This window comes from Xyrauchen texanus, chromosome 37 (genome assembly GCF_025860055.1).
Source record: "Xyrauchen texanus isolate HMW12.3.18 chromosome 37, RBS_HiC_50CHRs, whole genome shotgun sequence".
Taxonomy (NCBI): Eukaryota; Metazoa; Chordata; class Actinopteri; order Cypriniformes; family Catostomidae; genus Xyrauchen; species Xyrauchen texanus.
Window position 1 is genome coordinate 36,238,148 of NC_068312.1, and position 22,432 is coordinate 36,260,579.

At 38.0% G+C, this 22,432-nt stretch overlaps 1 protein-coding gene across 1 annotated transcript in view; it reads left to right on the forward strand.

Annotated features, from left to right (window-relative positions):
* The first annotated feature begins 5,250 nt into the window (after positions 1-5,250).
* dpysl2a (dihydropyrimidinase like 2a) overlaps positions 5,251-22,432 on the forward strand; it is a 32,557-nt gene continuing 15,375 nt past the window's right edge. Inside the window, exons 1-5 of the mRNA XM_052108280.1 lie at positions 5,251-5,524; positions 14,261-14,349; positions 14,443-14,627; positions 16,578-16,742; positions 22,160-22,221. Of these exons, the coding sequence (XP_051964240.1) occupies positions 5,483-5,524; positions 14,261-14,349; positions 14,443-14,627; positions 16,578-16,742; positions 22,160-22,221 (543 nt within the window). The 5' untranslated portion in view covers positions 5,251-5,482. The remainder of the gene's footprint in view (positions 5,525-14,260; positions 14,350-14,442; positions 14,628-16,577; positions 16,743-22,159; positions 22,222-22,432) is intronic.

Here is a 22,432-nt window from a genome sequence, read left to right on the forward strand (position 1 = left end):
CATGATGAAAAGCATCGATCACGATAACAGTAAGGCACTTACAGTGGAAGTGAATGGGGCCAGTCCTTATAAGTTCAAATACACACCGTTTCAAAAGTATTGCCTAAAAGATGTAAAGAATATGCTAGTTAACATAATTTTAGTGTGATAAAATTGCGTGCTAACCTTATTTGTGTAAAGTTATATCCAATATTACAACTTCATTGCCTTAACGATTCAACACCGTAAACCCAGTAAGCGTTTATCATGCTGAAATCATGTTAACATGTATGTGTTTACATCTTTTGAAACAATGTGTATTTTAACGTTAATGCACTGCCTCCATTCACTTCCATTGTTGTAGCTATTCCATTGTTTTTATTGAGAATCAAAGGCGTTAATTTGGCTTAAAAATTGGGGGGGTTGTGGCTTGAAGCATTGACCTACTTTTCCATTGATCATCTTTAAATATTGAGCTTGTTTTGATTAATGGGGGGTAAAAACATGGTTACATTGCAAGATGACATGCTATCATTTTCATTTGACATGTCAGTCATATCCATCCATATGTCTTCATACTATCTGAAGGTAAGAAAAACGTATCAACCAAATTCTCCATGTAAAGGTGACGGTGGGGTTATAAATGTCGATCTACAGCATGCATGAGTGTGTGTGGTGTTTGATAGAGTAATTGGCTTACAGTCAGTGCGGTGTGTGAACTGACTGTGACTGCATGATGTTAAGCATTGTGAATGTTTTATGGTAAAATATCTGCACAGACAGGTAAGCATGTGACCTGGCTCTGATGATGGTCTCCTGTGATGCATGCTACAGGTACAGATTGTACAGGAGACATCTGTGCAAACTTTACAAATGGAAAGCATCAAATCAGCTGCAGCAGTTATACGGTGTGTTCAGGAGCAGATACAAGTGTATTCACTCAAAAGTTTAAATTCTGTCATCATATCCTCACCCTCATGATGTTCAAGTAAGTCATATGGGGTTGGAACGACATGATGATTTTTCATTTTTGGGTTAACGATTAATTTAAGAGCTTTCTCCTACTGGATCATTGTTAGCAGATGATCTTTGATGTTCATAACCATCTCATTTTATAACGGAAGTGAAAATTCATCTGCTATTTTTTTATTTGTATTTTTTTTAGACTTAAGGTGGTCTGTGTCCATTACTGTTATATTGCTTTTTTTTTTTTTTTTTTGGATGGTTTGAAACAAAACCAGCTTTGATTCTCCTGAGTCCCATCAGCAACTGTGAATAATTTGACTCTCTCACTCGAAGGGACACACATTTATAGCTGATCTAACAAATGGACAATTACATTGCAATGTAAACCTATTGTGTTTATTTGGTGTACTGAAAGCTAGAAGTATCCCAAATGCTATTTTGATTTATTCTTCCTCCTTAAGTCTTGTTCGTAGGTGGACGAGTTGTGCACTTTTATTTGCCAATGCATTTTTAGCCAACCTTTGTAAGATATGTACTGACAGATTCATGACACTTGTGTAAATCATGTTTTGTGTATTGTTTGCATTAAAAGTAGAAAAATTATCAACTTTTTTTTATGTTGTCTCTCTTTATGCTGATTGCAGCTTCTGAATTTGAGTGCGTTACTTCACATTCATTTGAATATTTGTGTGACATTTTTACAAGATGTAAATCTCTTAGCTACTGCATTTGCGAGCCTGATTTGGCATACTGGTGTACCGTTTACTGTATACTGTCTATTATTCTTTTAAAGTAGTGGGTGAAAGTTTAAGTTGAGTCCAGTTATATCAGAATATAAAGAGTTATTTTGTATTTTTAAAAGATTATTCCAGGTTCCTTACCAGTTAAGCTTAATTGACAACATTTGTGGGATTGTGTTGAGTACTGCAAAAATGGCCCTCCTTTTGTTAAAAAAGAAGCAAAAACTTGGGTTTCAGTGGACCACTTACAATGGAAGTGAATGGGACAGTCCGCAAACATTCAAATACTCACTGTTTCAAAGGTATAGCCACAAGACGTACACAGTATTCATATTGACATGATTCTAGTGTGATGAGATCACTTACTATCCTTTTGTGTTTAGTTATATCCAATTTTACAACTTTGTTGCCATGATGATGTAATGCTGTAAACCCTGATATGACCATAAAAACAATGATTTAAACTACTTTACAGCTCAGATAACACATGTTTAAACAGAAGAATTAATGTAAGTGCTTTTATTTAATTTTAAACTTCAAATTTCTGCCTTTTAAACCCTCCAAAAATTGGCCCCATTCACTTCCGTTGTAAGTGCCTCACTGTAACTCTGAAGTTTTTGCTTATTTTAAGAAAAGGAGGGACAAATCGAAATTATAATAATCCTAATATGTTCCCGGAATATTCCTTTCAATCAAAATCTAAAATTGAATCATAAGAGGATTTTATTTATCACAATAGAAATTGAAGAGCAAGTTGAGCACAGATGTACGTTAGATTGTATCGTCTGTCTGTCGATCTTAGACAGATGATATATGATAGATAGACAGACAGGCGGACAGAGACAGACAGATTGATAGATTAGAGACAGATAGATAGATAGATAGATGGATAGATCAGAGATAGATGGATAGATTAGAGACAAATAGATAGATGGACAGATGGATAGATAGATGGACAGACAGACAGACAGATAGATTAGAGAGACAGATAGATAGATAGATAGATTAGAGAGACAGATAGATAGATTATAGACAGATAGATGGATGGATAGATAGATAGATAGATAGATTAGAGATAGACAGACAGATAGATAGATGGACAGACAGAGAGACAGATAGATTAGAGATAGAGATTATAGACACAGATAGATAGATTAGAGAGAGATAGATAGATAGATTAGAGAGAGATAGATAGATTAGAGACAGATAGATAGATTAGAGACAGATAGATAGATAGATAGATAGATGGACAGACAGACAGATAGATAGATTAGAGATAGATAGATTATATATATAGATAGATAGATTAGAGACAGATAGATAGATTAGAGATGGACAGACAGACAGATAGATAGATTAGAGATAGATAGATAGACAGACAGATAGATAGATAGATAGATAGATAGATAGATAGATTAGATACAGATAGATAGATAGAGAGATAGCTAGATTAGAGATAGATAGATTATAGACACAGATAGATAGATGGACAGACACAGATAGATAGATTATAGAGATAGATAGATAGATAGATAGATTAGAGAGACAGATAGATAGATTATAGACAGATAGATGGATGGATAGATAGATAGATAGATAGATTAGAGATAGACAGACAGACAGATAGATAGATTAGAGAGAGATAGATAGATAGATAGATTAGAGACAGACAGATAGATAGATGGACAGACACAGATAGATAGATTAGAGAGAGATAGATAGATAGATTATAGAGATAGATAGATAGATTAGAGACAGATAGATAGATGGACAGACAGACAGACAGATAGATGGACAGACAGACAGATAGATAGATTAGAGAGATAGATAGATAGATTATAGAGATAGATAGATTAGAGACAGACAGATAGATAGATGGACAGACACAGATAGATAGATTAGAGAGAGATAGATAGATAGATTATAGAGATAGATAGATTAGAGATAGATAGATGGACAGACAGACAGACAGATAGATAGATAGATAGATGGACAGACAGACAGATAGATAGATTAGAGATAGATAGATTAGCTAGATTAGATAGATTAGAGATGGACAGATAGATAGATTATAGACACAGATAGATAGATGGACAGACAGACAGACAGATAGATAGATTATAGAGATAGATAGATAGATAGATAGATAGATAGATAGATAGATAGATAGATAGATTTAGAGACAGATAGATAGATAGATAGATAGATTAGAGATGGACAGACAGACAGATAGATAGATTAGAGACAGATAGATAGATAGATAAATAGATTAGAGATGGACAGATAGATAGATAGATAGATACATAGATAGATAGATAGACAGATTCATAGATAGATAGATAGATAGATAGATAGATAGATAGATAGATTAGAGATGGACAGACAGACAGATAGATAGATTAGAGACAGATAGATAGATAGATAAATAGATTAGAGATGGACAGATAGATAGATAGATAGATACATAGATAGATAGATAGACAGATTCATAGATAGATAGATTAGAGACAGACAGTAGATAGATAGATAGAATGATGGAACTACATTAAAATTATATAAAATTACCATATTAAATCTGCTATAAATTAACCTAATTTAGACTAGAGTTTTTATTTATTTATTTATTTTTGCATTTAATTGTTCAAACTATTCTTTATTCTATTTATAATGTTGAACCCCAGGAGGGTGGTGGGCAACTCTTTCCTGTTACATACTCGAGTGTGCTATTCCATACATATTCCAATGCAGTATCAGTTGGCACACTACTGCCTCCCAATGGCTAAACACATGTGCTGGCAGTAACCAAACATCTGTTCTGTTCTATTCCAAGAACCACCAATTCAACCATCTGCACATTTTACAATATTAGAGGGTTGAAAATAGTTTGTGCACTCATTTTTCCTTTGTGGGTCAACATGCTCACATTGATAAAGAAGGATTAGACACGCCAAGAGATCCAGTCCATGAAATATCAAATTATCCCAAGGAAGAGGAATCCATTATGTTGGCTCTGTTATTCATTGATGGAGGACAGCAGTAGAGCACCAGCCTCCCTGTTACCCACGGCAACCATACATACTCAGTGGGAGGAGCCTATAGGCTTCCATTCAAGCGATTGGCTGCGGGCAGGTGTTCTGAGGTTGCATGTACAGAACGGGAGGGACTATAAGTGAAATCTAAAGTTTAATTAATTGCTTAAATAATCAATTATATATTACCATATTGTAAATTCCTCCATTTAAGCTTTTTGATTTAGTCGCCACATTTATGGGAATGTCTGAAAAAAAAAATCTGACATCAAACACTTAATACGTTTAGCCTACCATTTAAAATATGAACCATTTATGCTCAAAATATAATGTCTATTCTATAGAAATAAATAGAAGAATGTATAGAAGTTTTCTAAAAGTAATTATTATTTTTATAAAATAATAACAATAATTATTATTATTAATGATGATCATTATGTACATGTACATTTATTTAGTAGAGCAGGTTTTTGTGCGCGCGTGCGTGTGTTTTGATCAGGGCGGGGCGCTGCGCATGCTCGGCGGTGTAAATCTCTCCATCGGTGACTGTCTATCTGGAGCGTCCTGGCGCTGCGCTGGAACACAGAAAACCTCGTCACCTTCAACACTGGGGAATTTTCTCTATTCGTCAACAGAATATCTGCCTTCTCGTCCCGACAGCCTTCTGCCTTTGCATTCGATTGTTTTGCCCGGCGGGTGTCATTGACTCGGTTCTCCAAACGCACATCAGGAACAATTACGCACGGATCTCCAGCCATCAGTGCCGAGATGTCCGGATACCAGGGCAAGAAGAACATCCCCCGCATCACCGTGAGTAGAAATGAACACATAATTGATGGGTTGTAAATACCCAGAAAGTGTCCTGACCTGGCATATCATATAGGCTGGTGAATGCAAGGCTTCCCAAACCGAGTTCATATAGCATTACATAAGGAGACTTGATCACATTATATGCAGCTAGACTCCGTGGTTTCATAGTGGCCAAAATGTGTCAATAGAATTGCTCAAGATGCTGGATTAAAGTCATCTCTAATTCCTCTGTGTGGAAAGAGCTACTGTATGGTCAGGCTTTGAAATGTGTCTTTGTGGGACAGCACCTACAGGATGTCTATTATCTGCTCAATTTTTATAGCCTGCATGTATGCATGCTGCTTGCAGACATGCTAAACTAGCTTATGGAAGCTTTTAAGCATGCATGTATTCTTTTACCATCCTAGAAATACACCATGGCCTCAAATGGGATGCAATAAAATATAACATTGCTTGTCGTAAATATAACCTCCAAATATGCATACATTACTTTTTTCATTCTAATAGCAGACATGTGTCTTACTTATTCATTCAAATAAGGTTTACATTTCTTTATCTTATTTAGTAGCTTGAATGCATCTATGAATAAATATAAAGTTATCCATGATAAGAGTATCTTGAAGAATAAGTTTAGCATGCGCTTATAAAACATTAATACATTATTCCGCGTCACCAACGTAACCTCCCAGATTTATTTGCTTATTTCTAATTGCTAGTGAAAAATGTGTATTTGCAATCTGTCCTATCTCCAAAGAACTTAAAGCACCCCTTCATTCTTAGAAACATATCTGAGAATGATGCATTGCATGCACTGAAAAATTCACCTTCAAAATTGCATTTAATTTTATTAAAAACCAACCTCAGTTCAGCTTGCCGGTACAATGGCCTGTGCACCCACCCCCACTACAAGCCGGAGAGTTGGTTTGATATCCATGCTAAATGCAGAGACCTGTCTCCAGAGTAAATGAATGAAAATCCTCTTTTGGAAAGTAGGTCAGTGGATGTAAAGTGCATATCATGGTATGGAGTTCTACATACGGTAGATTCAGGCCTTGTGCATGCACAGCCCATCAATGACCTAATATAGAACAAAGACAGTGTGCATCAATTCACTGTGATTTTACAAGCCGCAGCACTGATAGGTCATAAAAGTGGCCTGCAGGAATGGTCAGATCTGGAACAGGAGAAAGAGAGATGAGAAATACAGGGAGACACTCTATGCCTTTGCCTGTAGATGTTGGCATTAGCTCTTGGCCATTTTATGGGATGGTGCTAATTCTGCCAGTGGGTGGCAAACTCCATTACTGTCTGCTCTATGATAGTATTAATTGCATTTTTTGTCAGAAGTGAATTGAAAGTATGAAATTAATTCCAGGTGCAATGCACGTTAAAGGAATATTCCGGGTTCAATACAAGTTATGCTTAATCGTAAATGGGATAAATGTATAAACGTTAAAGAAGACTATGGTATGTTTTGTTAAAGCATTATATTATGGGAAAAATGTGATTTTGGCATTTCCTTTTGGTGTCTGTGTGTCTCACTTTCTGTCTCTCTCTGTCATCTTAGCATTGTCTGACAATGTCACATCGCCACACCATCCTTTTCTCTCTGAAACACACACATACACACAGTCCTGGCCCACTTTAATGCCAAGACATGTTTCTGCAGCGTTTGCTGTATTCCTGCATTCCAGACAATGTTCCGCTTCATATGACTTACAGTATATCGAATGGCCAAGAGATCCATTGGTGGAATCCTTTTTAAGTTGTTCTCCCACTCTCTGTGGATCAATTTAACTCATTGATTAGATAAAAGTGTGATGCTCCATTCCACGTTTCTCTGACCCCCTGTTAATTTAATTCAAACACATGTGACATTCTTTCCATTGTGGAACACAAAAGGAGATGTTACTTTAGGCAAAATGACAGCCTCATTCATCATTCACTTGTGTTGCATGGAAAAAATGATGCAATAAGCCTGAATGGTGACTGACACACTACCTTACATCTCCTTTTGTGTTCCACAGAAGAAGACTAAAAAGTAATACGGGTTTGGAACAAAACAAGGGTGAGTAAATGAAGATAGACTTTCATTTTTGTGTTCAAGTTCACAAAGTATTCATGTTATTTTTTTGGAGAGGCCTGAAACAGTCCTGATCAGCCGCAGAAATTCTTCTACTATCGCTAGACGTGACTGAACCCTCAAGAATCTGGGAGTTTTTGACCCACTTACAGGACTGAAGGTCTCTTAGCTCATAGCAAAACAATGCACTTCACTTTCAGAAAAGGCAATTTGTCTCGTGCATGCAGGATGGTTGTCTACTTTATCCAGGGACCATTATAGCTTAATGTCCATTGGAGTAGCTTGTCAGTGTTTATGTCTTTGGGATGAAACTATGCACTAGATTCTTTGTAAGTGGGTCAAAGGGATTTGGTGCGGGAAGGATGGAACCCCTTATAGACCATCATTAGCAGCCACTAACTTGATGCAGTATACACTATGTTCGCTGAGGATAAACATATGGACAATATGCCATCATTTACTCACTTACGCCAGATGAATGATTCTTAACATGCTGATTCTTTACTGTGAGGTGTGTATTGACATTTCGACCACACTTATGATATGCTGAGTGGAGTGTTGTCCGATTTTGTGGGGGGGTATGTGGGTGGAGCACGGGTGTTATGTCATCTGACGGAGGGGGTGGGGAGGGATGCAAGTGTTACATCATCCAAGGGGCGGTCTGTGAGTTGGGAGGCATGTTGGGGGGCTAGGCGTCTGTCAGGCCCCTCCCTCTAGACCAGCTGGCTCCCATTACACTCATTCCCCTAAACCTTATTCCCGTCCAGGTCACGGCACCACTGTAATGGTCCTGATTTGAACTGGTGTTGCCGGCATGGGAGGCGGATGTGCTAACAAGGAGGCTAAATGCTACAGCCCATAGCGTTACTCGCTAGTGCACCACTTGAAGCCAGTGGAATGAAGTTTACACACACTGCACAGCTATCACGTACCAGCTAGCTCCCGTTACACATGCACTATACGTATTCCCAGTCTACTGAAGCCATATGATTTGCTTGAGGAAAAATGCCACAATTTAAATTGTAAATTTGAGTCTGTTTCATACAGAATGCAATTATATGAATTCAGATGTCTTGATATAGTCAGAATATACCACATGAGTTGTATGCACTACTCTTGCATCCTTTTTGAGGCTTGAAAGCTCCATTCATTAGAACAGGGGGGGGGGGAATGATCAGTACATTATTCAAAACATCTCTTTTCCACACTAAAGAATGTCATACAGGTTTGCAACAACATGAGGGTTCCCCGTCAGATTATAAAATAAATAAAAAAAATGTAATTCTACATGTATTCTATACTTCGATACTATAATTGCAACTTTAGATCTCACAAATTTTTAATTATGACTCGTTCATACAATTGCGACTTCATTTCTCATAATTGAAACTATATCTCACAGTTGTAACTTTATCACATAATTATGAGATTTAAACTTGCAGTTGTGACTATATCTCGCAAGTGCATTTTTGTATCCTGTAATTACGAGATTTAAACTTGTAAGTGTGTAAAAAGGGCATTAGCACCTATCGGTCCGGAGCGGAACTTCAGTAGATTGCCCTTTGAAGGTCTCTGCATTGTTCTGTCTTTTCTGAGCGCTGAAGTAACGCAATTATTGTTAATTTACACTTTACACTTACACTTTACACACCTCTTCTATTCATTGTCCTTTCGATCAGTATAGCCAAATCTGTTCTTAGTCAGCGGTTGTAGAGTTAACTAATATCGTCTGGTTTGGCTTGTCTCATAACCAGACGATATTGCCATTTAGTCACTGTGGAGCGGAGGGGGGGGCGGAGCCGGGTCGGAATATCACGCGCCCGGTCCCCAATCGGCCTGATGAGGCACGCGAGGGATAAAGGCGGCCGGTGACGATGGTTCGAGAGAGAGAGAATAACGGGCATGTCCGTCGTGGCTGTGTAACGTGATCAATGGAAAGGAGGAGGCGAGAACCGGCTTTTCAATATAAATAATATTTTAATGAGAAACTTAAAAGACAACATAAACACACCCACGATGGACATGCCCGTTATTCCGACCCGGCTCCGCCCCCCCCTCCGCTCCACAGTCACATACATACAACTTGCAAAGATGGGTGGTGAGCAGTGACTGAGAATCTTTAAATTACTTTTCTCCTACCTGGCTGTCCTAGGTGGCTGTCCTACCATGTTGTCCTGAGTGGTTTACTCGATATTATAGCTCCAGTATTGATCATTATCCTGGACATAATTTTGCCGTAACAAGAATAAATGATTTCAGATGAATACAGAATAAATAAAAAATAGCAGTTACAAAATCAATCAAAGCCAAATACACATATGATCAGAAAAACAAACATTCCTAAAAATAAAATACAAGTCAAAGAAACATACCTGGCAAGACTACATGCAATGGCAAGCATGGGAGATCTGGCGTACAGATTCCTGGTAGAGAAAACGAAACACATCAATTGTGTGGGATAATCTGACTACAGACTCCATGAACAATGTGTCACATTTCCTTAAATGCCCAAACCAGAGAAAACATAAACAGAAGGGAATTTTGGGAGTGGATAGGTTTGGATGTTCTGGGATCATACTTTATCTGCATACAGGAGGTAATTTAGATGAAAGACCCAGGAGGTACCACCAAGCAATGGCCAGAATTTGTTTACATTGTTAAAACTGTATTACCAGATATTGTCAGTTGTGGGGATGAGACCATAATACCAGTCGCACTGAGACCTTTTGAATGTTACCAAACATGTATTATCAAAAAACCTCTTACATTACAGAACAGGATAAGTCATTACTTAGTTTTAGGTGACTCTAAAATGACCTGAAGTGAGGTATGTAATAGAGGGGGTGCAGATGTGAGTGAGAATTGCATTTTATGGTCCTTGCTCAGTAGGGTGTCTATAAGTCTAAATATTGCAATTATTCCTATTCAATTATTCACATTGGTCAGAGTTACCTTTTTATTTTGTAATTCCGAGGCGTGATCCAGCTTCCATTCGCAGCTAAATTATGAATTTTGAAACAATTTTTTTCTTTGTGTTATTTGTCTGTTTACTCTTAGAAGTCAAAAATACATGTAGCCATTTCAAACGCTTAGTTCCACATGAAACCTACAAACCCTTTCCATCTTTACCGATTGTCTTGATTGATGTGTCATGTTATGTAATGACCCATTTAGCCCATTCACAGACTTTACGATGGTAAAGTGGTGGCTCAGCGGTTAAGGCTCTGGGTTACTGACCGAAAGGTTGGGGGTTCAAGCCCCAGCACTGCCAAGATACCACTGTTGGGCCCTTGAGCAAGGCCCTTGACCCTATCTGCTCCAGGGGTGCTGTTTCATGGCTGACTCTACACTCTGACCCCAGCTTAGTTGGGATATGCGAAAACAACTGCATTTCATTGGCTCTGTACTCTGCACAATGACAATAAAGTTGAATCTTATTCTTAATTAATACCATAAGTACGGTCGAAACGTCAGTGCATGCATGACAGTAAAGAATCAGCATGTTAAGAATCATTCATCTTGCGTAAGGCCCACTGAATTTTCATTTGCACGTCTGTTTGTTCCTAAATGTTGTGCTTTGCAAGCTAGAAACAAATCACTTCATATTTACAAAGGAAGGAATGGTTCCTTTGTTAGTTTTGTGTTCCTTGCTACAGTCACCTTCAGCTTGCTCACGGGGGTTCTAAATAGAATTATAATTAAATTTCTATACATATTTTACAATCATATTTAATCAAACTACACAATGGTCAATGTAAGATATTTTAGATATAAAACCAGCACCACTGGGCTGGTCCAGTCACTGTGGGATACTTCTATTACCCCCATATCAAGCATGGCCTTTAATTCTTCCCGAACCACTTTTTTTTGTGCTCGGGTAATAGGTAGGGATGACTACGCGTGAGAACACATTGGAAAATTCTGCTTACAACCGTGCAACCTCCTTGACTTGGGATGGTGAGAGTTGATCTCAATAAGTGACTGGGGTAACTCAATCGTTGGCTTTTAAGTTCACCTCTGGTTCGAACTCCTCCCTCTCCGGAACGACCTTTATCAAAATCACGGGGGTCGCTTATCTCCATGGTTTTAAGAGTTTGAGGTGGTAAATCTGATGTGCTCCGTCTCTATCCATTCGTTTCACCTCGTAATCGATTTCCCCAACTCTCCATGTGACCTCAAAGGGTCCTTGCCACTTGGCGAGTACTTAAAAGCTCGATGTGGGGAGCAATACAAGGACTTTATCTCCCGTGTACACTCACCTAAAGGATTATTAGGAACACCATACTAATACTGTGTTTGACCCCCTTTCGCCTTCAGAACTGCCATAATTCTACGTGGCATTGATTCAACAAGGTGCTGAAAGCATTCTTTAGAAATGTTGGCCCATATTGATAGGATAGCATCTTGCAGTTGATGGAGATTTGTGGGATGCACATCCAGGGCATGAAGCTCCTGTTCCACCACATCCCAAAGATGCTCTAATGGGTTGAGATCTGGTGACTGTGGGGGCCATTTTAGTACAGTGAACTCATTGTCATGTTCAAGAAACCAATTTGAAATGATTCGAGCTTTGTGACATGGTGCATTATCCTGCTGGAAGTAGCCATCAGAGGATGGGTACATGGTGGCCATAAAGGGATGGACATGGTCAGAAACAATGCTCAGGTAGGCCGTGGCATTTAAACGATGCCCAATTGGCACTAAGGGGCCTAAAGTGTGCCAAGAAAACATCCCCACACCATTACACCACCACCACCAGCCTGCACAGTGGTAACAAGGCATGATGGATCCATGTTCTCATTCTGTTTACGCCAAATTCTGACTCTACCATCTGAATGTCTCAACAGAAATCGAGACTCATCAGACTAGGCAACATTTTTCCAGTCTTCAACTGTCCAATTTTGGTGAGCTCTTGCAAATTGTAGCCTCTTTTTCCTATTTGTAGTGGAGATGAGTGGTACCGGTGGGGTCTTCTGCTGTTGTAGCCCATCCGCCTCAAGGTTGTGCGTGTTGTGGCTTCACAAATGCTTTGCTGCATACCTCGGTTGTAACGAGTGGTTATTTCAGGCAAAGTTGCTCTTCTATCAGCTTGAATCAGTCGGCCCATTCTCCTCTGACCTCTAGCATCAACAAGGCATTTTCAGCCCACAGGACTGCCGCATACTGGATGTTTTTCCTTTTCACACCATTCTTTGTAAACCCTAGAAATGGTTGTGCGTGAAAATCCCAGTAACTGAGCAGATTGTGAAATACTCAGACCGGCCTGTCTGGCACCAACAACCATGCCACGCTCAAAATTGCTTAAATCACCTTTCTTTCCCATTCTGACATTCAGTTTGGAGTTCAGGAGATTGTCTTGACCAGGACCACACCCCTAAATGCATTGAAGCATCTGCCATGTGATTGGTTGATAAGATAATTGCATTAATGAGAAATTGAACAGGTGTTCCTAATAATCCTTTAGGTGAGTGTATATTCCCATAGCTTAGTACCCCTATTATATAGCTGGCTTTGATGTTCTTGAGCCTGGAGCAAGTTCTCCTGTGTTAATTGCCCCAGTGTGTGGAGTTCGCTCTCAGGTCAGGAACGTATTTAATTTGGTTTTTGCTGTTTGAAGGTCCCTCCTACCAATTTTCATTTGTTACTTAACATCTAGATTACTGCAACTCGCTTTATTATGGTGTCGCTCAATCATCCCTTTCCCGATTACAGCTGGTGCAAACGCTGACTTATCACGGGGACTCAAGTATGGGTCAGTCACACCTATCTGAATTGCGTTGGCTTCTGGTTAAGTATAGAATTGTTTTTTCAAAATGTTATCGTTTGTTTATAAAGCCCTTAATAATTGGCCCCCAAATATCTGATTGATTTGCTCCATTCATATACTCCATTGAGAAATCTGAGATCTTGTGATCTTGGCCTACTTTCTGTTCCTAGATCTAGATTTTAAAAAAGAGGCGATCGTGCATTTAGGGTCGTCGGTCCGAAACTATGGAGTAGTCTAGCTCTCCACATCAGGCTAGCCCCTTCAATCTCAGCATTCAAATCTGTCCTAAAGACTTACCTGTTTTCTCTGGCTTTTAATATCCCATAATCATTGTGAATTGTCAATATTTGATGTGTATTTACCTTGTTTTCAGTTATATCTGCTATATCCCCAAATGTCAAAAGTCGTGAAAACATATTCCACCAACCCAGGTTGTTTTGCAAAGAAATGCAGATTTTATTCTAGTGATGTAAGAGGAGGGACTGACAGGAGTTTGAGTGTTTTAGCAGTTTTCTCCCTTCACAGTACTATAAACGGCATGTCTCTACAGGACTGCATGCATGTGGGCAGCAGTTGATTCCAGTGTCCTGAAATGACGTTTGGCCTCATGATAGCGTGTCAGAATTGATTTACAATGAGAATCACACTTATCATGGTAAATCAATGTGCCTCAGCGATCTTTCTGCTTCAGTTATGATTGAATCTGATGTCCAGGGCTTGTTGGACATTTATTGAACGCTGTTGATTGTCAGTGGTTTTGCATCTCATTTGCATATTTACTGCAGTGACTGCAACTGTAATATTGTGATGTAATAAATGTTACACTAAATAAGTTCATAAATATATGCACACAGCTGTTGGAAATAAACTTCTCTCTTTCTCTCAGAGTGACCGTCTTCTAATCAAAGGAGCGAAGATAGTGAATGATGATCAGTCTTTCCATGCGGATATCTACATGGAGGATGGAGTCATCAAGCAAGTTTATTTGGATTATTTTGTCATTTTTCTAATCTGTTCCTTTGTCAGAATTGAAGACAGTAGAGTTCAGACCTCTGTATTTCTCTCCAGGCAAATTGGTGATAACCTCATAGTTCCTGGTGGTGTGAAGACCATTGATGCCCACGGCATGATGCTGATACCAGGTGGCATTGATGTCCATACCCGCTTTCAGATGCCTGATCGGGGCATGACAGCAGCCGATGACTTCTACCAGGGCACGCGAGCTGCTCTGGCTGGTGGCACAACGATGATCAGTATGTTCAAAATGAAAGAATATAACCATTAATAGTATGAAACATAAAGCTGTCAGTAGATTAAAATAAAATAACACTTTACCTTAGTGGGGTTTATGTAAACATTAACTACATTAGTTTACTTTTACAGAATGTATTAATCTTAGTTCATGTTAATTTCAACATATACTAATACATTTTTAAAATCAAAAGATGTGTTTGTTAACATTAGTTAATGCACTATGAACTAACAATGCACAACTAACATTAACAAAATATCTTTTGACAAAAATATACACAACGCATCAACTATTGTTAACGAATGGAACCTTATTGGAGTATTACCGATTACATGAACTGAAAATTCACATATCATTTACTCACCCTCGTGCCATCCTAGATGCAAGTCAATGCATGTCAAAAACATATTTAAAAAAAGAAAAAGCATATAAAGGCAGCATAAAAGTACCCATATGTTGTTAAATCCATATCTTCCGAAGCAATAAGATGTTTTTTGTGGGTGAGAAAACAATACATTTCTACTTTCACGTTCTTTGAATTTTTTGCGATTCACATTCTTCGTGCGTATCGCCACCTACTGAGCAGGGGGGAGAATTTATAGTATAAAAGGACTTAAATATTGATCTGTTTCTCACACACACCCATCATAGTGCTTCTGAAGACATGGATTTAACCACTGGAGTCTTATGGATTACTTTTATGCTACCTTTATGTGCTTTTTTGAGCTTCAAAGTTCTGATCAGCATTCACTTGCATTGTATGGACCAAAAGAGCTGAAATATTTTTCTAAAAACCCTCATTTGTGTTCTTCAGAAGAAAGAAAGTCTCACAAATCTTGGGTTGGCATGACTGACATTCATGAATTGTTTTTATCCAATCGGAGACAAGACTAGAATACACGAAACTCACACACTGACAAACTTTACAAAACAATCTGGCACTGGACTGAACATGAGAGGAGCTTAAATAGGGGGGAAACAAGAAGGGTAATGAGGAAGGCAGGTGCAACTAATGAACTGATAACAAGGCAAACGAAAGGCCAGTTTTATTCATAGATATTATTATATTTCATGTTGAGCTTCAATGATAATCAAATTCCGCCATACAAAGAATTTAAATTACTTTACTTTTGGTATAGCTCCCATCTGAATTTGATTTACAAGTACTTTTATTTATTTACTTTATTTTGCATCCCTAATAAATGTAGAATTTTCTGATTGACACATATTACTTTGTAATATGTTTACCTTGTTTTTATTTTTGTACCATGGTATTTTTGAGTTGGAATACCGTGTAAATACAATGGTACAAGTATATGGTAATTATAAAGTACCAAATAATAATTTCCCCATCTGATAACATTTGTGTCATTGATCAAAAACAAAGCCAAGCGAAACATTTATTCCAACTTTTTTTGTGTGTGTTAAATCTGGCTATATGCTTTGAACTTTGGAAGCATTTGGAAGCTTACGGTCATCGGAATTTAGAATCTTCCAGTTGCAACACAGTAATGTAACACAGCTGTGTTAGTGAGATGAGAACAGTTTATGATACAAGCCCAGCGTCAGTCACTACCAGTTCAGACAGAACAACATAATTAGTCACAGTTATCATGTCTGATGTCCTATTAGCAGTTAGCATTGGCTCCAGCTCTGACCGTGTGGTCTGTCTAGGACCTAGCCGATGCCACGTTTGGGTTGAGATCTTAGACCATCTGACAGACACTAACACCCTCAACAGTCTGCTGGGACAAGGGTCGGTCACGCCAGGCATGTGCGGAATGTGACCGAATGAACTTCAGATGAGCAGTGCCTCCAATTAGCGCTTCCTGGAGTTTTTCCAGGACTCCTCTCCTGCCTGTTAGACTGTTTGATTTGATTTTTTCCAGCTGCAGCGGAAGACTGTGACACAGTCAAGTTGGTTTTTATGTGTGTGTATTTGTGTTGTCAGTTGATCATGTGGTTCCCGAGCCTGGTGTTAGTCTGATTGCCGCCTTTAACCAGTGGAGAGAGTGGGCAGATCATAAATCGTGCTGTGATTACTCACTCCATGTGGACATCACGGAGTGGCACAAGGGCATGCAGGAGGAGGTCGAGGCACTGGTCAAAGATCACGGTACGAACCCTCAAATTTCCATTCTATTTCAATTTAGTGCATTTACTGTATTATCAGGTCATGTACTTGTAGAAAAATAAATGTTGTTGTCAACATGTACTGCTGTTGCTATGTTGCACATTTGACAAATACAACTTTAATAAGTTAAAGGTGCAGTATATTAGATTCAGAAACCCTTGTTATTAGTGACACCTGTGGTCGTTAAGTGAACTGCAGCCAGCTAACTGCTGCTCATTCTTGCGCTCGTGCACACACTCCACAGGGACACGAGCGAGCATCGACCAAAACAATGAGGTAACGTACAAAGACTGAGCTTGATTCACTGGCATCATGCTGACAGATGAGGTAGCATAATTAAAATATCAGTTATGATTTTTTTACTACAAACTTTGAGACTAAACTAAAACTACTTATCAGCTAACATAGCATAATGATACACACATACAGCTACTTACAAGCGAACTACACCAGACAGTTTACTGTTGCACTATTGTATGTCTTGTATGTAATATGTTGTACTACGATCAAGAAACCAGCATATTTGCTTAAATTGATCATGTATACCTGACTCCAGGAATCAAATACCCTGCCGATGTTCATTCTAGTTTTTGCTCACCCAAGATCACGTTCCCGCTTAGCCAGACGGGATTCAGTAGAATGCTTTGGGAGCGCGCATAAACGTTACATCCTTTGGATTTTCCCAGCAAATGTGACCCTCTCCCTTTGCATGAAAATCCGTCTACAGGCTTTAATAGGCAACCTAGGAAGTCCGGGAAGGGCTCATTTTTTAAGTTGCATTACAAGCTGTTCACACATTGCCCAAATAAAGGCGATTATTACATGATATTGTTACATACTGCACCTTTAAATAAGTACGGTACATCTACCACACTTAAAGGGATAGTCAACCAAAAAAATTTAAATTCTCTCATCATTTACTCACCCTCATGACATCCCTGAAGTGTTTAAATTTCTTTAATCTGCTGAACACAAATGAAGATTTTTAGAAGAATATCTCAGCTCTGTAGGACCATACAATGCAAGTGAATGGGTGCCAACATTTTTAAGCTCCAAAATCCACAAGGGCAACATAAATGGAATCCAGTAATTCATTATTCAGTAGCGATATGCAGTACCGGCGCTCCCTATAAGCAGACTACGCAGTCTGCGTAGGGCACCAACTCCCTAGGGGGCACCATCTTACCCTAGCATTGGGTAATTGGGTATGGGTACCATAATGTCCACCGGCTGCCCTTACGTGCACATTATACATTATTCAAGGGCCTGAAAGCAGTTGCAGAACACAGATGATCGCTTCACGCTCATATCACGCGAACCCCCCCACGCCCCCTGTCAGTTGATTGCTTCACGCTCATATCACGCGAACCACCCCCTTTCCACCTGGAACTTTATGTAGGGCATCAATTTGGCCAGTGGTGGCGATATAATAGGTGTGGATGGAAAATAGATAAATATTTAAATCCTTTTTCCTTCACTTTCACTTTCTCCTTCTGTTTTTGGTGATCCACTATAGAATCAATTCCATGCCACATATATTTGCAAAAATATAAAGTATTGCAAAATAAAATAAAGTTTTGCAAAACAAAAAAAGTATTGAGCAAACAAAAAAAAAAAAAATGTAAAACAAAAATTAAGTATCACAAACGTAAAATAATCGAGAGAAAAAAAGAAAGTTTTGCAAACAAAAATAAAGAATTGCAAAATATAAATAAAATATAGCAAAAACCAAGATGTAATTAATTGCAAAAATCAACGACTGTTGTAAAATAATCTAAAGATCTTTTATCATTTTTTATCTCTGCAACAGATTTTTAGGCAGCAATGATTTTGCCACACATCTTTTTCTTTACAACGCTCCTTTTAATCTGCATTTCCATCACGTGTGAGCTCGTGATACCGTTTTGCCTTTGCGCTTCACTTTTCTCTGCGTTTCACTTTATGGCACTGTTTTGACGTGGGGGTGGAGTCAGGGGATTGGGGCGTGTACAACGGGCTCAGTGATGCCTCTCTGGAAGTTACGTCATTAGCTTGAGACACGGATCAAACATCATGGCTGAGCACAGGCATGCAGGTGGATCTCAGGTATATAAAGTTGATTGTTTAAGGAAACTCATTTTAAAATATTCAATGGGGTATACCCGTCAAGTGAATTTTTAAGACAACGGTTTAATTTTGAAGAAAATGCCTGTACTTTTTGTCAAATTGACAGAGACGTTCTGATCATCTTTTTTTCTCGTTTTTCTTCAAATACTTTTTGGGAAAATATGTCTTATTGGTTGGAATCAAAGATTCACTCACTGCCCACTTTTGCTAGGAAACATGTTATGTTTGGAGTGCTGTTGGACGAGAAAAGAAATGAATTTCTTATTAATGTAATGTTGATACTGGGCACATTTTTCATTCATAAGTCCAAATGTATGAAGACGAAACCTTATTTTTCTGTATTTAAAAGAGAATTGATTTGTAATTTCTTTCCAGCGTTGGAATGTAAAGTAAAAAGGCCCAGAAATTGGCTGGAATAATAAGAGACCTTGAGCTCTTAAAAGAGGAATAAAGAGACCCCTCTGTATTTGTATTTTTTATTTTATACATTTAATTTATTTATTTTATTTTAACTGATATGTGCCTTGCTTAATACTCATTTACCTGTACTTACCAATGCCATTGTAGATGTACATTCTGTTTTTGTTCTGTACTTGGTGTTCAATAAAAAAAAAAAAATTGTTTCCTTTTATTTAATTAGCATTAAATGTGCTTTAACAGCATTTGCTTCAGATAAAGAAGTTAGAGATCAGTTAAAGCGGTGGATTTATTAGCCATACTCGCTAACATAGCCAGAATCTGCAGTTTATTCTCTCTCAGTTGATTGGACTATTGATTGATTCTTATGTTTATTTTATAGATTATAATTGTCTATACCATAGTATGTTGTCTTCTAAAAAAATTTAAACTCCATATTTAAAAATATATAAATAGATGTTACATTATCACTGTTAAAGGAGATATAAATAGATTACAAATAAAAAGTTAAAAAGCTTACAAATAAGCATCCCAGGAAACGATCTACAAACAATAAAAGAACATCACTTATGTTAATTGTGCAAAAGCAAAACAAATTTAACAGATTGATTCTTAAGAGTAGGTGCCGATAACCTGGTTATATCCTGCTGAGTATAGGCCTACTCGAGGCAGAGAAACAGCAGGAGAAAGCTGTTGTTGTTGCTGCTGACCCTGAGCTGCCTGAATATGACCGAAGCTTTGAGTCAGAACACTAATAAGATTCGTCACGACATCTGGATATTCTCTCTGCTAAATGTGACATGGCAAATCAATACATGAGATGACCTAGATACACGTACATTTACTGTGAGCATTGTAAGAACTTAGGTAGCTTGTGAACAGGTTCGTTGAACAATGGAGGAGTCAGAAGACAGCGAAGCAGGTTTGAAATCAGCACTTTAATTTCTTTCACGAACATACGACGGTCACCGCCGTAGAAATGTAAACATAAACAAAACAATATCACACTCTGTGGAGCTTTCTGGATCCACTCTCTCTCTCCCTCTCGACACTTGGCGTCCCTTTAAATGTCTTTCTCCGTATCACTACAACAAGACACAGGTGTTAGAGATAATTACAAACCAGGTGACAAGCCTTACCGCGCTCTCTCTCCCGCAGACTGACACACGACCACGCCCCCCATGCCACATAGCTGTATAACGCAGGGTTAAGAATATAGGGGATGTGAACATTTTATATTTCAAAACTTTATTTTTAAAGACAGAACACATGCACGTTTGTTACAATCGTTTAACTTTTTATTTGTAATCTATTTATTGTCTCCTTTAACAGTGATAATGTTACATCTAAATATGGAGTTTACATTTTTTTAGAAGACAACATACTATGGTATAGACAATTATAATCTATAAAATAAACATAAGAACCAATCAATTGAGAGAGAATAAACTGCAGATGCTGGCTATGTTAGCGAGTATGGCTAATAAATCCACCGCTTTAACTGATCTCTAACTTCTTTATCTGAAGCAAACGCTTAAACAATCAACTTTATATACCTGAGATCCACCTGCACGCCTGTGCTCAGCCATGATGTTTGATCCGTGTCTCAAGCTAATGACGTAACTTCCAGAGAGGCATCACTGAGCCCGTTGTACACGCCCCAATCCCCTGACTCCACCCCCACGTCAAAACAGTGCCATAAAGTGAAACGCAGAGAAAAGTGAAGCGCAAAGGCAAAACGGTATCACGAGCTCACACGTGATGGAAATGCAGATTAAAAGGAGCGTTGCAAAGAAAAAGATGTGTGGCAAAATCATTGCTGCCTAAAAATCTGTTGCAGAGATAAAAAGGATAAAAGATCTTTAGATTATTTTACAACAGTCATTGATTTTTGCAATTAATTACATCTTGATTTTTGCTATATTTTATTTATATTTTGCAATTCTTTATTATGTTTGCAAAACTTTCTTTTTTTCTCTCGATACTTTATTTTACGTTTGTGATACTTAATTTTTGTTTTAAATTTTTTTTTTTTTGTTTGCTCAATACTTTTTTTGTTTTGCAAAACTTTATTTTATTTTGCAATACTTTATATTTTTGCAAATATATGTGGCATGGAATTGATCCCATAATCCACCTTCTTTGTGCATATCGCCCCCTACTGGGCAGAGAGGAGAATTTATGACAAAATTATAACTTAATTCTCACCTATCATATCATGTCTGAACACATGGATTTAACTACTGGAGTCATATGGATTACTTTTATGCTCCCTTTATGTGGATTTTGGAGCTTCACAATTTTGGCACCCATTCACTGTATTGTATGGACATAGAGAGCTGAAATATTCCTTTAAAAATCGTGTTATTTTGTTCTGCAGAAGAAAGAAAGTCATAAGCATCTGGGATGCCAGGAGGGTAAGTAAATGATGAGAGAATTTAATTTTTTTGTGAACTGTCCCTTTAACTTTAAAGTTTTTAATTTCAAAGGGTCGTTCACACTGATAGCAATTTTAGCACAGGAAGTTGCCAATTCTAGAGGGAAAGCATTTGCAGAACTACACATTTTGTAAAAAAAAAAAAGAAGAAGAAAAGAAATAAAGAAATTATGACAAGAATCCATCTCTGATACATCTGTGCTGTGACAGATGGGTTTGGCTCAACGATGCTTAGATTTGAAAATATTTATTAGATTTTTTTTTTTTAGCACTAAATTTATTTCAAATTCGCCACTTTGCTTGTCAAGTAAATGTATCTTTTTTTTAGAATGTTCAAATATTTCTTTGCAGTGCGTTGTTTGCGTTTGTAGTTTCTGTATTTGTGTTATTCATGTCTGATATCTTACATCCTGGTCTTTATTCTCTGCCTTCTCTGCAGGCGTCAACTCTTTCCTAGTCTACTTGGCTTACAAGGATGTTTTCCAGCTGACCGACTCCCAGGTATGACGGTAGTTCTCATGCATGCATCTTTAAATGCATATACTCTAGATTTAGATATGATATCTCATGCATGTGTTTTAAATCATGCAGATTTTACTGTCAATGCAATAGTTTGTGACCCATAGTGTAAATGGTACAGACTGCAGGAATGTTCTCCATGCATTGGTGTGATTCGAGTGTGCAGGACTGATGGTCGCAGGGCAACGGTCCA